Consider the following 15,619-nt stretch of genomic DNA (forward strand, 5'->3'; position numbering starts at 1 on the left):
CTGAAAAATGGGTTTTTCAGGTCAAGGAGGTTGCTGGACTTGGAGCCTGTCTGATCAACTTGAGCAACAATACTGATGTCGTAACTTTGCCTGAAAGAGAAGGGGAAGAGATACTGGTAAAGGAATCCCCAGTTCCTTCTGACAATTCAGCAGGGCCATTTCTAATGGAGACCAGGACTTTGCAGGAGGGTGAGAGAATCTTGCTTATTGGGAAAGGAGATGGAGACACCGGCAAGAAGTCCGGCAACATACACTTCCGAAGTGTTGCAGAAAGCTTCAAAGCTCAAACAAAGCCAGCTCCCCTTCTGTGCTACCAGTTCTACCTGGACGGGGGATATCTTAATTTATTGATCTTTAGCCTACTTTTCAACAGTTGTTCCTTAAGCGGGTTAGAGCTAAAGAATAACAGTGTAAATAAAATTAGAGTGACAATGATAAAACATTAAAAACAACATCTTGGCAGCAGTTTGCCTGAAGAGAAATGTTTTAATAGCTCATTTAAGAGGGCCTGTTTCCTGGATATATCACACGGAAGTGATTTCAGAACTTGGGGGACCATCACAAAAAAGGATAATTTGGGGGCAGCCACCAGCATGAATGGATCCATAAGCCTCTTCATTTTAACTGAAGGCCTCCCTGATTCTATACTTTCAGAAGTCTTTGCAATGGCAATAAGCCAGCAGACACGAAGGAGTGTAACTGGACTCAGATAAGGCCTAAAACTCAGGCTCTTTCATAGTGTGAGTCACAGGAGAAGTTGGGGCAAATCCCAAAATGTCAGGAGTGCAACGGGCTTGCTCATACTGCTGGGTTCTACGAAGCAGAGTGAAACACCAAAATGACAGCTGTGACCGAAGTGAGCTGTGCAAAGGGAAGACAGGCAAATATTGCTCACAAGACCTTTCTGAAGTGCAAAAAAACAGCTAGCAGCCAAGAAGGCTGAGCTTGGATTCAAGTTACACAAGCCCAGAAGTAAGTTGCATCTTCCTGTTGGGAAAGTAACTATTATCCCTATTTATTGATGAGAAGGTAACAACCAGGTTGAATTTGATTTAAATCAAATCGATTTAAATAACTATTTAAATCACTAGTCAGTAAGACTTGATTTAAATCATTTTTTACAGAAAAACTCATTCTTGTTGGTAAATCTTAATATTTACAACCAGATGAAGGTTTCATTTTTGGAATAAAAAATTTTCAGACTAAAAAAACTAAAAAAAAAGTTTTTACAGTTATATCAAAAATCACTGATTTGGTTATACTAGTATAAATACATAGACAGATAATTATGAAATTATTGTGAAGTTTAATAAGTTAACTGTTTATATTTGGACAACTTTTCTGCTTTACGTTAAACAATTTATTTAACTAAAACAATAACATTATAGCATACGTATCCATGTTTGTTAACTGATGTAGTTAAACAAAAAATTTTTTAAAACCGAGACTGAATTTTAGCACACATGAAAAACTTAAAACAAATCCTTATTTCCTGATGAATAGCCTTTGGGCTATAATGTAACTTAAATAGAAAACTAGCCTTAGAAATATTTTTCCTCCAAAGGCATTTTATTTTAAAAATTTGATATAAATCAAAAAATCTGATTTATATAAAAAAAAATCTGATTTTTTTAATTTTATTTTTTAAATCATCATTTTTCCCCCACCCTGGTAACAACTTAATCAGCCTGGCACATAGCTTTGAACTCATCTTTCTCTGGTTCAAGTCCAGCACACAACACCCTAGACGACACTGCCACTGCAGAATCTGACCTAGCTGCAAGAGGGCTTGTTTTTCCATGCGGCTGAGCTGGCCCCTCTCAGCTTACCTCTTGTTTGCGATGAGCAGGCATGTCCCTGAGAGGGTGTCACCAGCCTTAGCAAAAAGTGGAGACTGAAAGAGGCACCGAACTTGGTACCAGTGGGTTAGAGGCTCTGTTGGAGCGGTTGAAAGCCAAACGGTCATTCTAGCGGAAGGAGAGAGGCAAGGGAGTCATGTTTAGACACAAGGACTTGAGTTTTCACAAATCCACATCCTACCCCTCTCAGATTGCTCTGTTTCCCAACTGTCAGCATATCCCCAGCTGCAAAGTAGCTGCACTCAGGCCTGGCTTGTCATATACCAATCTGTTTTCACTCTCCACAGAGAAACCAAGGCTCCTGTTTTTCCTCTTCCAAGTCAGTCCCTCTTGAAAGTTCAGTTTGGTGGCAGGTGCGCATTTTGGAAGCACCTGTCAATGCTTTCCTGCTTGATCTTGCTTTTAATGGTTAGTACAGTCCTTTTAGTCAACTTTTATTAGTGCTTAAATTAATTTTAAATTGATTAAATTTTAACCAGCTGAAGCTTCACTTGATTAATGAGGGCCAACTTTAATTAGAAAGGCCACAATTAATAGAAGACTTGTTACTTTTTGAGGATATTTTGGTTCTGTTATGTTAGCAGAAACAGGAAACTGAAGATATGCTTTCCTTCTAATCATTATAGTCACTTTTGTGGACTAGTGGTTGTTGAAAACAACAATTCTCAAAGCACTATAAAATTCAATCACAAAACACACGAAGTAAATACAGCTAAAACACTATAAAAATAGTGTAATAAGAGAGTATCTCCTCCAAAACACCCAACAGAACAGGGCCACCTTAGTCTGCTTGCAGAACAGTGACACAGCAAGACAAGCAGATATCCCAAGGGAGTTCTTTCTAGTGCTTTGAGACAATTACAGAAACAATTTAGCTATGTTTTGAAACTAATATGGCATCCATAAAAGGTAGTCGCTGCAATAGGACCTCATTAGATAATCTCAAAATCTCACATGGGAGTCAGCATTCTCCCAAGATAGCCAGGGTTTTAAAAATTAAAGAGCTTTAAAACCAACCAGTACCTTAATTGGACTTGGAATTAAATAAAGAAACAAAATCAGAATTGGCAAGCAAGCGTTCGCTCTATCAAACTGTGCAGCCAAGAGCAAATCTAGCGTTGTGAAGAAATGCAAGCTTCCATTTACTATCCCGAGGGCTGTTTTTTTCTAAATATGTTTCCCTGCTGCCAAGTTAAACAAACATATTTACATTCATCTACCGAAGGACACAAGTCAAAAGATAATTTAATTTGAACTTGCCAGTTTACTGCAGTGTAGGAGTGATAATCAGTTATCTGTTTTATAAAATCCAAGTTCTGATGGGAGGAAAGAGCACTTTTGCCACCACTTACATTGAACCGATGAAGGCTACATCAAACCAGAAAGCCAACCCATGGACTAGACCTGAATGCAGCATGTGGAATTTGAACGGGATTTCTATCCTGGAAAACAAGAGGAGATGCCACATGAATTCACCCTCTCCCTCGCAGTCACATGGTTTCTTCTTAGTCAGCACAAAGTAAAAGGTAAAGGTAAAGGACCCCTGGACGGTTAAGTCCAGTCAAAGGTGACTATGGAGTTGCGATGCTCATCTCGCTTTTCAGACAGAGGGAGCCGGCATTTGTCCACAGACAGCTTTCCAAGTCATGTGGCCAGCATGACTAAACTGCTTCTGGTGCAATGGAACACTGTGACAGAAGCCAGAGCGCATGGAAACGCTGTTTATCTTCCCACCACAGTGGTACCTATTTATCTACTTGCACTGGCGTGCTTTTGAACTGCTAGGTTGGCAGGAGTTGGGACAGAGCAACAGGAGCTCGCCCCGTCGCAGGGATTCGAACTGCCGACCTTCTGATCATCAAGCCCAAGAGGCTCAGTGGTTTAGACCACAGCGCCACCCACATGCATGCATGTATGTATGTATGTAGCTGGAGATCTGAGACTGCCTCTGTCTCATATAGAGGCCATCTAAGATCTTCCTTTAAGTTGGGTCTTATCAGGCTGTGGCTCCCACTTTCTCCAGCTGTACTAATCAATAGCGTGTGGCTGCTTTCTTAAGGGTACTGTTTTTTTTGCTTTTTTCATTCTAACCTGAATATAAATTTTGGACATTCGCATTTTCAGAAGGTCAAAAGATAAGAACCACCTCGCTGATGCAGACTGGAGACATGCAAGAACTATGCATAGTCATTCTACACTAGACGATTGTATCTTGTCATTGCTCAACAGCCTTCTTCTGGAAACAAGCCCAACCTGGATGTGGGTGGGAAATAGTTAAGACAAGACTCCATTGACTTGAGGAAGGTTTTTTTACTTTGTTTTTTTTTTTGTATAGGAAGTGGCAAAACAAGAGACTCCCCGTGAGACAGTACCAGAATTAAGACCAGAGGCCCTGCTCTCTAACCATCTTGTAAGACTGGTTAGACTGTTGGAAACCAGAGACTGAGAGTTCTCCATGTTTGAAACTCCCAGAGAAATATGTATGGCTTTGTCACTGCTGATTTTTAGGAAAACTCTGAAGAGATTTTTATTCTAATCTGTGTCTGATCTATTTACTATGCTAGAAGAATTTTAGCTGCTGGTGGTTTTAAGTTAATGATTAAACTGTTGTTATTTTGATTTATTTTAAAACCTTACTTAAAATTCCCTTCGTTGGACAGTGTGCCCTCAAAAACAGGTTGTAATTTTTTGAATGAACCATAAATAGCCTCAGCAGACATGGCCTGAAACCTCAACAAGCAGAGTGATGGATGGTAGAAAACACAAAGAACAGGAAGTCAATTCGAACAGTTCTTAAACGTTGGCCCTCTTGATTTTGGAATTCTTATACCATCTCAGCCCATTTTTGTTTATCCTGACCCCTGAGTCTGAGGTCTCCTGCAAGCAAAGCAGGCATCAAGCCACCAGTCTGTTTCTAGCGAACCTTAATTGGTTAAAGGATCAAGGGAAGAAGACTGGGCTCCTATGCAGGACCAAAATATGGCTCAGGAAAGACTGCCAGGCTACTTTCATCTGGCTCTGCCACACAACAGTAACAATACACTCATGAAGACTCATACACTGGCATGTACTGCAGACACAATTTCTTTTTCTCTTTTCTTTTTTAAGGACAGAAACAGTATAACTTTGGCTTCTCCCAACCCTGTATAACAGACAGCTGGGAGCCAGACTGGATTATCCCTCTGTCTCCTATAAAGGGGATAACATACCTGTGCAAATCCGCTTCTTTGGCGTCTAAGAAGTTCACTGTGTATTTAACAGATTTGGCCATTAGAATCCTGATATCAAAGGTGTCCTTGGGAAGAGAAGCACATAAATGAAAACTTCTGGTTGGGTCAGGAAGTGGAAAAGTACAAGTCCGAGCTGCTCTTCACTCACTTCCACTCCCAGGCAAATGTAAAGAAGACAGACAACATACTAACTTACTCTGAGGGCCAGAAGATGCTTGTGAATATTATGCCATACAACAGAACAACGCCTTTCTTCCCTGCCACCCTAAGAGGTAAGCAGAGATGAGCATCATGGTTGCCAGCCTTGCTCTTTTCCATGCAAAACAGTGGCATGAACCAAGACACTCTACTCCCCCAGTGCTCACTGCTTCCTTCAGATGGCAATACCAGTTCCCTGGTGTTTACTTGCTCCATTTGAAGAAGTCAGACCTGGGAGAAGTTACAGGCCACCCAATCTCATCTTTGTTTAAATGTGTCCAACAGCAAAGGCATAAAACTGATGGCTCTCTATATAAGAAAAATTATCATGTCAGGTGCACTATGTTTTTCAAAATTGAAGTATAACAGGTGTTCAAGCCATCAAGAGGAGGCTGGAAGCTTGTGGGTTCTCATCAACTGGGCTGATTACTGGTTGTGTTACTTGTGAGCAAGTAACCAAGCTAGCACATGGTATTAGTCTCTAATGAACACACACAGGCTTTGGTGATTAGACTCCAAAAGCTGGAGTCTTTCTCTCCCCAATTTCTTCTGACAGAAGCTCCCTTAGGAAGGCTCCGAGGACTAGAGACAGCTTTCTTTCAATCACATTTCATCCTTTCCCCTCACCATGTTCCCACCATCAGGAAGAATGTCAACTTTTGCCATATGTCAGCGTTATAGGACAGACTTACCACAACAGGCTGCCTGAAATATTCATCTACTGCTGCACCCCGAAGTGCTGACAAGTCTACCCCATGGAAGGATGGCTGATACCTGCAAGACAAAACACAGCAGGCTGGGTGACTTGGGTGAGTCCGGGTATCCAAGGATGCACCAATGTGAGGTTCCAAATATCAGTCTCTTCCCAAAGAACCTATACTGGAAAGATAGCAGTTACACTGCAGAGTACCATGGAGGTTCTTCACTGCTATCTAGGAAAGATGAGACTGCTAAGGTTTACCCAAACCTGAGTCTGTCTGGCACAGATCAACACTGCAGTTTGTTACATGAGCAGCTAGTTTTCTGTTGGATAAACTGCAGCAGTTGTGGAACTGGGCTGAGAGCATTGCTTCCTAGGAAAAGTGGCTTACCAAAAGTTAGCTTTTGTGAATTGTTCCATGTAGAGCTGCTCATCTGTGAATGGTGCTAAGTGGACATCCCCAATGGTTGGAAACATATTCCCTGAAATTGAATGGAAGATGGACATAGTTTATTTATTTACAGAAATATACTTATGGTCCCCTTCCAATTTTAAAACCCCAAGGTGGATAACTTCAGGATTTGGAGGAGGAGGGATCTGGAAAAAAAATTAACGAACAGGTTAAAAATCAGACAGAATGGCAGCTAGGATTGATCAGGTTAAAAAGAAATTGGGAAGACAGTAAAATAAAAACAAGTTAAAAGAGATAGGAGCAGCAGGTAAAAGTAGAGTGAGATTTACACAACAAAACTGTCATTAATAATAAATCTGTTCTTGATTTATTTAATCAAATCTTTATTTATTTAAACTGGCACCATGAATGCCTTCAAACCACTAATTTCCTTAACACTGCTGCACCTTGAGTCACTGCCACAAGGATTTGAAGGAAATCAACAGCACCTCAGCCAAAACCTTCCCACAGAATTGACCGAGTTCAATCCTGACCATTGCCCCACTGTATCACCTCACCAGGAGCCCACTGTGTCTGTTTCAAATGATGGCGGTTGTTCCTCGCGGTGCATTTATTATTCACTTTCCGCATAGCTTCTCCTCTTTAAAACTGGTTTTTATTTGATCTACTCTTTTTATGGGGAATGCTACCATTGTCAGCATCATCCTTCGGCCTCTACCAAGCTTCTGATGAACACCAGCAATGATGCCTTGCTAATTATAGAACCAATAGAGGGAGCGTCTCTATAAATCAAGGCGTGACCACTTTTAATTGTTCTACTATTATAAGGCATGACAATTTTGCAATTCCTTCCAGTAGCAAAATTGGCTGGTTGAGTGCAGATCAGTCTGGAAGCAAAATGGGGTCATCCAAGAAAAAGGCAGTGGATACAATACACCTGAGCGACTTAATTTGTAAATTTAACAAAAATAATTTTTTTAAGTCAAAGTGCACAACAAGCACCTGTGAGCCTCTGGGACCGATGGCTTAGAGGTAAGAAAATAGTAATTCATTATCTGAAGAGTGAACTTCCAGATTTGCACTGAACAGCAACAAGACCTCCTGGTCTTTGTTGCTTTTTAGGGAGCAGGGTGGAAGGACCATGACTATGTAAATAACCTGGATTTTGCCATTTTGAACTAGAAATGGAGCAGGCTGAGTGCTTATCAATGCAGTCTATGACTGAGAGCAGTTATGGTGCCCACCACAAAAAAAAAGAGGGGAGAAAATGGCTGGTGGATTGGAAACATCTGAAACACAGAATGTTAGGATGTCAACTGAGTAAAAAGGGAGGAAAATGGAGGGCAGAGGAAAGAGAGAGGAAACTGGCCTGCTGAAGCTCACTGGACAGAGGTGCTGTGCGGTTAATGGAACTCCTCTCCCTGTCTATATGGGGACATTTCAGAAGGAAGGAATGGAGAAAGCCTTTTCCCTTTCACTCTCTCCAGAGCCACTGCCACCCCAGCTAATACAACTCAGATGCTCAGGTTTAGAACAGGAAGCTAGCCATGAACCTAACCCCTCTATAGCACTACAGAGAACAATAGGAGGCTCCTACTTAAGGCTGGCTGGACCCTGAACTGCAGTGTTTGAGGGCAGGGGTGGGCAGAAGATCGCTGGGTGATTTGCAATAGATTAGCAAGCATTCCTGACTCCCAGCTGTTTTACCTTACCAGTGGCCAAAATGAAGAACACTAAACTGGAGTAACTTTTGTGCTAAATTACCGAGAGGTCAGTTTAGTTCAGGTATTGGAGAGGGGGGTGGTATTGTTTTTGTTTGTTACTAGGTTACGTATTTTTGTGTTTTTATAGCCTCCCTGTGATCCTCAGATGAAGGGTAGTATAGAAATTTAAATAATAATAATAATAATTAATAAAAATACTGAAAACGAATTCCCAGGATCTGAATGTGCTCAGATGAATCTTGTTGTTCAATTCTAACAGCATGTCTTTTGTATCTAGCTCGAATGGACAAACTTCGGGAATCAAGTAAAAGACCCACAAAGTAGATCTGTCAAACCCGAAGTCTGCCCACGCTTGATCTAGGGCAGTGGTTCTCAATTGTGGGTTCCCCGTTTTTCAAAAGCTAAGTTTTTGAAAATTCTCCTATCTCTACGGTAGTTTTTGTTTTGTGAATGGTACCACAGACTCCCTGGGTGGGTTACACGGACCCCCCCGGCATTCACAGCAGGGACCACCAATTGGGAACAACTGCTCTAGGGCACATATGGGAAACCCATGCAGCCTGCAGCCCAGAGGCTCCCTCTTCACTGCCCAGCAGTTGACTGGTGCCAAAGAGCACTTTGCTCAGCATGCTGCTTTGTGTGTAAGTCAGTGAGGGAGTGGGGGGGCAGGGGAAGGCACACAATAGGAATGCTGAGATCGCCTTGCACACTGCACTCCTGCTCACCAAATGGAATACTCCTCACACAATGGGATCTCAACATGCTGGGAGGAAAGGTTTAAACCTCCCTCCTCCCACCCTGATACTCTGAGAATAGGGTGAGGGAAAGGGGAGAGAGAGTGCACAAGAGAAGGGAAAGCTGTGCCTGCTTTAGGGAAGATTGGATCCAAGCCCCACTTATCACTGGCTCCAGCCCCGCATTCCACATGGCCCTCAGGATCAAAAAAGGGAAGAGTAATATACTGCAACACCTTCTTGCAGGTTCCACGAGTTCCTTATAGGATTGAATTATGATATGTCTTATTTGGGGGAGGGGGTTCTTTTTTTTTAGCTCAGGTGTACAAGTTAGCTGAATGTTAAAAACACCAGATGACAAAGGGTGAGTTTGAGCAGTTTAGGAATTTGGATACAGAAATGAAGGCCCTTTGCTTCTGGCTACTTAGATGTTGTCGTTTTTGGAAGTTGAAAGAATTCCCAAAATGCATGTTTACGTTGCTAGGGGGCGCCCCTTGTTGGTTTCGAACATTGTGTAGGATCAAACTTGCTAAGTTAAAACGTTTCCATCTTACTCAACGAAGAGAGAATTGTGGGCGACTTACCTAGTGAACGCTCCGTTGTGCTACTGAAGCCTGCTTGGAGAGGGAAGAGCTGCATCGGCATAGTGGAGCCTGCCGCTTGCTTCCCTTTAGTCTGGTGGGGCAAAGTGGAGGAAATTGGGCTTGGCGGATGTGTGCCGTTAGGCATCATCCAAACCAAATTCCTCTTCCTCAAGATGGATTGGGGTTGGGGGGAAACTCCCTCCCCCCCCCAGCACACATTCCCTCCCATATACACACACACTGTAGAGAAGTTTCAGGTCTCAATGTGCACCTTGCTGTACTCCCTGCAGTCCACTAAAGCCAATCCACTACATTACAGGAAGGGTAGGGCTTCAACATCCCTCCACCCTGCAATGCATGGAACTGGATGCACACTATGATGTCAGAACTTTAAAAAGCTTAGAAATTACAACAAAGGATCAAGTTTTCGTAAAATAAGCTTTGCAAGGGACCGGTTGTGAGAATGAAGGGATTTGAGGCTTTGCATGCAAGTTTTATTTTTGCTGAATTCTGTCCTGCCCTTAAACAACTACGGTAGGTATCTTATTAAATACTGACTTAACACCACTGACGTCAGATTCACTGCTGCCCCAGCCTGCAAAACAAGTGAATCAGGGCTGAAAGACTAACAGAAAAGACTTGAGTGCATGAAGCCTATGCTGTAAGTGAGCACCACATGCAAGATGACAGAACATGTTTAGGGCTTACAAACCGCAGAAATTGAGGCAGGTGCATTAACCTGCCAGTTTTCATGCTTTCTGCTGCATGGGTGAATTTGGAACAGCTTTCTCTTAAACCAAAGGCTTTTTGATCAGAGCCCCTACTATAAACACTGGCATACAGAAGCTTCGCATGGCTTCCTAATCCTTCACTCTTTGGCCCACCTCTACTTTATACTAGCATCAAAAGGTGAGTGAACCCGTTTTAAACCATGAACAGGAAACCAGGTCGTCCCCAACTCTTCCTTCACCAGCATCTAAGGCAGACAGAGGAGAGTCACATTGAGCAAAACAGAGTAGGGTCACCTCCTGCAGCCTGCAAGATTATTGCCGTATTAAAATGCACTCCCCTCATATTAAAATATTATTCTGCATATTATTCTGCAGGTACTTGAAGCACCACTTACTTATTGAGTAACCCAGTGCCATTTTGGCTTAGTGTGCCAGAAGAAGCCTTGACAAAAGCTCTTCTGCCCACCCAAGCCCCATCACTGCACCACTGGCGCAAGAGGAAGTCACTTACCACTGGGCTTTAAATACTTCTTGGCATGCAGATAGCTCTCCAGCATACGTTCATTGAACAGCATGTACCCCATTGGCTCAGAGATAATGATGTCCACCTGTTCTGGAAGGGAGACCTCCTCTACCTTCCCAGGAATGACCACGATCCGGTCAGTGAGGTTATTACTCTTTACTAAAACCTGTTCAGGAGGAAATCATGGGAGGAAATCAGAAAGAGACCAATCACTCACAAAAATTCCCCGCCTGTTTGGTCCTTAGATATCTGTTGTGAGAAAGGGGTGGATACTTTTAAGGGCTTCTCTAACAGTACAGTCATACCTCGGGTTGCACAATTTCAGGTTGTGCACCGCACTGAACCAGAAGGTACCGAAACAGTTACTTCCGGGTTTCGGCGCATGCGCAGAAGCGCTGAATCACAACCCGCACATGCGAAGACGCGCAGATCGCAGGTTGCGAAAGCTGCGGGTTGCAAACGTGCCTCCCCCATGGATCACGTTTGCAACCCGAGCATCCGCTGTATACCAAAAACAATATTATCCCAGACAGATAGATAGATACTCAGGGTTGCTGCTTATGTCATTGTCAGGACTGGGGACATGGAAACAAGTTCAGCAGGAGGCTAAGCAGTTCATCTTGAACTTAAGCAATGAATTCCTCACACTGAGATGTCAGGCCAGAATCAGATGCTTTGTTGACTCTTTTTGTCATCTGCTCCCTGTTGGACTGGTAGCAGCTGCAGTTCAATCTTTTGGACCAGCAGTGGAGGTGGTGCTGCAGTTCCAGACAGCTGCCACAGGTTGCAGTGTTAGAAACTGAGATATAAAAGCTAGGAGCTAAATGGCACCTTAAACCTAGGTTATGGGTGCAGCAACAGAATGTCTAGGCACACTTTTTAATAACAAGAATACAAAGCTGAAAATGAATGAACTGCAGCTAAAATATTATGTTCACTTTTCATATGCTCTAGTGCCCATCCCCCTAATAGTCTTAAGAGGGTCTCTTCTCTGCTCTTCTGGGAGTAGTTGGAAGTGGGGAGGCAGAAAAAGGTCCTCCTTTCTTTCCACTCTGCAGTTTTACTCTAAAATCTTAGGCAAGGTACTGCAACCAGAGCTCAGAAACTGCTCGCGCTAATGAAATTCCCTGTCGCAAAATGAACCTAGAACAATGGGAGTTTCAAACATTGACAGCATGTACAGGGCACCTGGGACCCCATGATAAGAGTCCCCAGTTTCAGACACTTGGCATCTTACAGATATGTTTTATACTTGGGTAGAGATATCCCGATACAAAAAACATATGTAGTATCTGTGGGCTTATCCACACTTTCTTTTGTCCAAGATTTAAAGCTCTGTATCCCAGCGTGTGCTCTTTTGTCCCAGTACTTTCCCTGGGAAAACCCATGTTTTACTGCTGAATCGGAGCAAATGGTGATCGGGTTTTTCATTTCAGGCAAAATGTGGGCTTTCCTAGGGAAAGTGCCAGGACAAAAAAAAACAAAAAAACACCAATGCTCGGATATGGAGCTTTAAAGCGCCACCTGTGCCTGGAGCAAAAGTTGAAGGATCAACATGTGAACAATTTGCCATTTTCTCCTGTAAATAAAATCAAAAAGTAGAACCATAGAACTGTAGATTTAAGGGACCTCGAGGGTCATTTAGTTCAACCCCCTGCGATGCAGGAATCTTTTGACCAACATGGGGCTTCAATCCCCTGGGATTAAGAGCCTCATGCTCTACCAACTGAGCATCAGTGCATCAGATGGGATGCAGGTTCCTGCCATGTGTGCAAAATATAAGGAGCATTCCTAAATGCTAAAATAGTTCCAAATAACTCTGTTGAACAGCTTAAAGGGATCCTGAGTATCTTCCATGGAACAGAATGCAACATTTGCCACCCGCCCTGTGGAACGCCCTCCACCAGATGTCAAAGAGAAAAACAACTGTCAGACTTTTAGAAGCGTCTCAACCCCCATCATTCTGCCCGGACACTGAGGTCTAGTGCCGAGGGCCTTCTGGCGGTTCCCTCACTACGAGAAGCCAAGTTACAGGGAACCAGGCAGAGGGCCTTCTTGGTAGTGGCACCCGCCCTGTGGAACGCCCTCCCACCAGATGTTAAAGAGAAAAACAACTACCAGACTTTTAGAAGACATCTGAAGGCAGCCCTGTTTAGGGAAGCTTTAAATGTTTCATAGACTATTGTATTTTAATATTCTGTTGGAAGCCGCCCAGAGTGGCTGGGGAAACCCAGCCAGATGGGCGGGGCATAATTTATTATTATTAATTATTAATTATTATTATTTGCAAACTTGCAGCAAGGATTAAAATGTCTCAGGGGAAGTAATGAACTAGAGGCCCACCACCATTTTAGACATATGCAGAATCAGCCTAATTTGGGTTTAGCCCTGTTCCGATGAGACATCACTTCCAACGCTAAGTCAGAAATAACAATCCCACCTTCACAAAATGGCTGTGGAGAAAATTTGGAAACGTGGGAAATTTGGAAATGCCTCCCCAAAACTCAATACTAGAAACATGAGACGTTCCCTACAATATATTCACAACCAGACTGTGAAGTAGGTTAGGCTGGTCCAAAGTGAATTTCATACGTGTGCTCAAAAACTTTCCTCTGGACTTCTCCCCATCTTGACCTTCGAGATAATCCGAGCCAGATCATCATATAAAACGCACACAAACCGGAGGAGCTAAGAGCATGGGAAGTCAAAGATTTATGATTTGGCTTAATATTTGGACTGTTTTTAATGTGGGCATTATTGGATTGTTAATTTGGAAAACTTCATAAATATTATTTAAAATAAATAAATAAAATGCACACGAGCAAACTGATTGTATTGGGGGGGGGGAGATTATTAATTCCACCCTTGCATCGAAGCCTAGTTTCTTCTCAATGCCTAAATCAACACCACTTTCTCTTTATAAGCATAGAGCAGCACAAGGAAGAGAAGGGAAACTGTCCTGTCAGCTGCAAAATGTCAGCGTTTGTGACCTGAGTATGGGTGGATCCCCAGAGGCTTTTCCATAAGCCTTGAAACATCACTGACCTCTGCATGTTGAGCCATTGTACTGGCTTCCACTGCATAGATTTTTCTTGCTCCGGCCTGTGCTGCGAAAAACGACAGGATGCCAGAACCACAGCCAACATCTAATACAATCTGGTGGGGAAAGTGAATAGACAACACATATAGTCAAGTCACTAAGCATAAGCAAATTCTCTCATCTCCCAAATGACTTTGTAAATTCATTAAATATTTGTATAACAGGAAGTTAGTATGTAACACAAATTCTAACCAAACCAACTGCAAAATTCTAAAGTGTGGAATATTTCCATCTTTGAAGGAGGCAGCTCCAGTGCCCAGAGATTTTAAGTGGCAGTGTCCTCATATTAGAGAACAAGCCAGCCAGCTAGAAGCATTTAAGCATAAGACTTCATTCTATGACTTGTCCTGACCTAGTCAACATTTCTTCACTGACCCTGGAATTCCACTGCCCAGCGGTGGTGTACAGACAGAATTTCTTAGGATTCAGTTCAGGACCCTTGCCATGGGCGTCAGGCCACATCTATTTTTAAATTTAATGTTATAAACTGCTTTTCAAATGCTCACATGTTATACCACTTTTCAAATATGCGAAATAGATAACATTTATTTTGAACACAGAAGAAATGCAGCCTGGGTGTGAAACTTGCAGACATTTGGTCTTGCCTTTCACAAACTCTGCATTATTAGGAGGTGCCTGTACTGCTTGCATCACAAATACAGGATGCACTCAAAAAGTGCCAATAGACTCCACCCCCTTACCTTGTCTTTAAAGTCACTGTGGTTCTGCAGGATTGCTCGCTGGTACGTGCCTGTTCTGACATAATCCTGCATCATATTTTGCTGCTGAGATAAGTATCCATAAAACTAAAGGGAAACAAAAAGCCTCTGCTAAAGCCGGTAAACATTTAACTCAAAGAAAGAAGCACCTCACTCGATATAAGCATTCAGTATCCAAAATGACAATGCTTACGAGTAACTGCTACCAGAAGAACTCACTTCTTTCACTCACTCTCTCTCCATGCGGCAGTGCTGTGGAAGCCACTTGGAAATATTAAATGCACAGATATTGCCAGTGCGCAAGCCCTGGCAATTTTAGTTTGCAGAACTACTCTTGACACTACACTGTCCCAGTTTCCGACAACGACCAGGACATGCATCCAGCAATCTGCACAGTTGCAATTAAGGCCCATGACCTCATGATTTTGAAGAAAGCTGTGCCCACAGTTTGGCCAGTTCTTTGAATGCTTTACAGCACACTGAGAATCTATGGAGGATTCCAGTAGACAAAGTTCTGCTCATCCTCCTATCATTCAGCCCTTAACATACAACTTTTGCTTTGTTTCCCAGAATTCCAAGCCTCCTCCCCAAATCCCTACCTCAACAGCTGAAAAAGTTAATGAGTGAGTAACAAACAAGCATACACACTCAATTAGCAGAAGTCCCTTGTTTACCAATAAGGGGCTTTAAAAATCTCCAACTTGCAAGAGACATACATTTGGAAATGAACACAAGGAACTTATGGTGACACACCAAAAAAAAGCATCAGCTGTTGAACTCACCCACCTACCTGAAAGTACTGCACAGCAGAAGACTCTTCTGTACGCTCACTGAACACAGACTGCTCAATGTTGTGGCCCCGACAGTTTTTCAAGATATTATAAAATGAGCAGAAGTCTAAAAGAAAAGTCAAACACGGCCTGTTTAGTATTCAAATGTCACTGTTCAGACCCAACACAGAACTTGGAGAACGAACAGGGAACACACTTTCTGGGGGATGGAGACTAGGATGGCAGCGAAATGAGAGGGGCAATTGTCTCATATGCTATGTTGAACCTATATGGGCTATTAACATAGTATCTAGCCCTCTGACTGTATAAAGTTT

At 42.7% G+C, this 15,619-nt stretch overlaps 1 protein-coding gene across 6 annotated transcripts in view; it reads right to left on the reverse strand.

Annotated features, from left to right (window-relative positions):
• CARM1 (coactivator associated arginine methyltransferase 1) overlaps positions 1 to 15,619 on the reverse strand; it is a 39,964-nt gene that overhangs the window by 8,944 nt on the left and 15,401 nt on the right. For 5 of the 6 annotated variants that reach the window (XR_008328174.1, XM_053370694.1, XM_053370691.1 and 2 more), the window contains exons 3-12: positions 15,305 to 15,411; positions 14,497 to 14,601; positions 13,741 to 13,851; positions 10,684 to 10,861; positions 6,379 to 6,469; positions 5,980 to 6,061; positions 5,069 to 5,154; positions 3,212 to 3,301; positions 1,830 to 1,967; positions 1 to 90 (exon numbers count right to left, since the gene is read on the reverse strand). Coding sequence is in view for 5 of the 6 variants with exons in the window: in XM_053370694.1 (XP_053226669.1) it covers positions 1 to 90; positions 1,830 to 1,967; positions 3,212 to 3,301; positions 5,069 to 5,154; positions 5,980 to 6,061; positions 6,379 to 6,469; positions 10,684 to 10,861; positions 13,741 to 13,851; positions 14,497 to 14,601; positions 15,305 to 15,411 (1,078 nt within the window). In the remaining variant the exon portion in view is untranslated. The remainder of the gene's footprint in view (positions 91 to 1,829; positions 1,968 to 3,211; positions 3,302 to 5,068; positions 5,155 to 5,979; positions 6,062 to 6,378; positions 6,470 to 10,683; positions 10,862 to 13,740; positions 13,852 to 14,496; positions 14,602 to 15,304; positions 15,412 to 15,619) is intronic. The other variant, XM_053370693.1, reaches the window with a different exon arrangement.

The sequence above is a fragment of the Podarcis raffonei genome, chromosome 17 (genome assembly GCF_027172205.1).
Source record: "Podarcis raffonei isolate rPodRaf1 chromosome 17, rPodRaf1.pri, whole genome shotgun sequence".
NCBI lineage: Eukaryota > Metazoa > Chordata > Lepidosauria > Squamata > Lacertidae > Podarcis > Podarcis raffonei.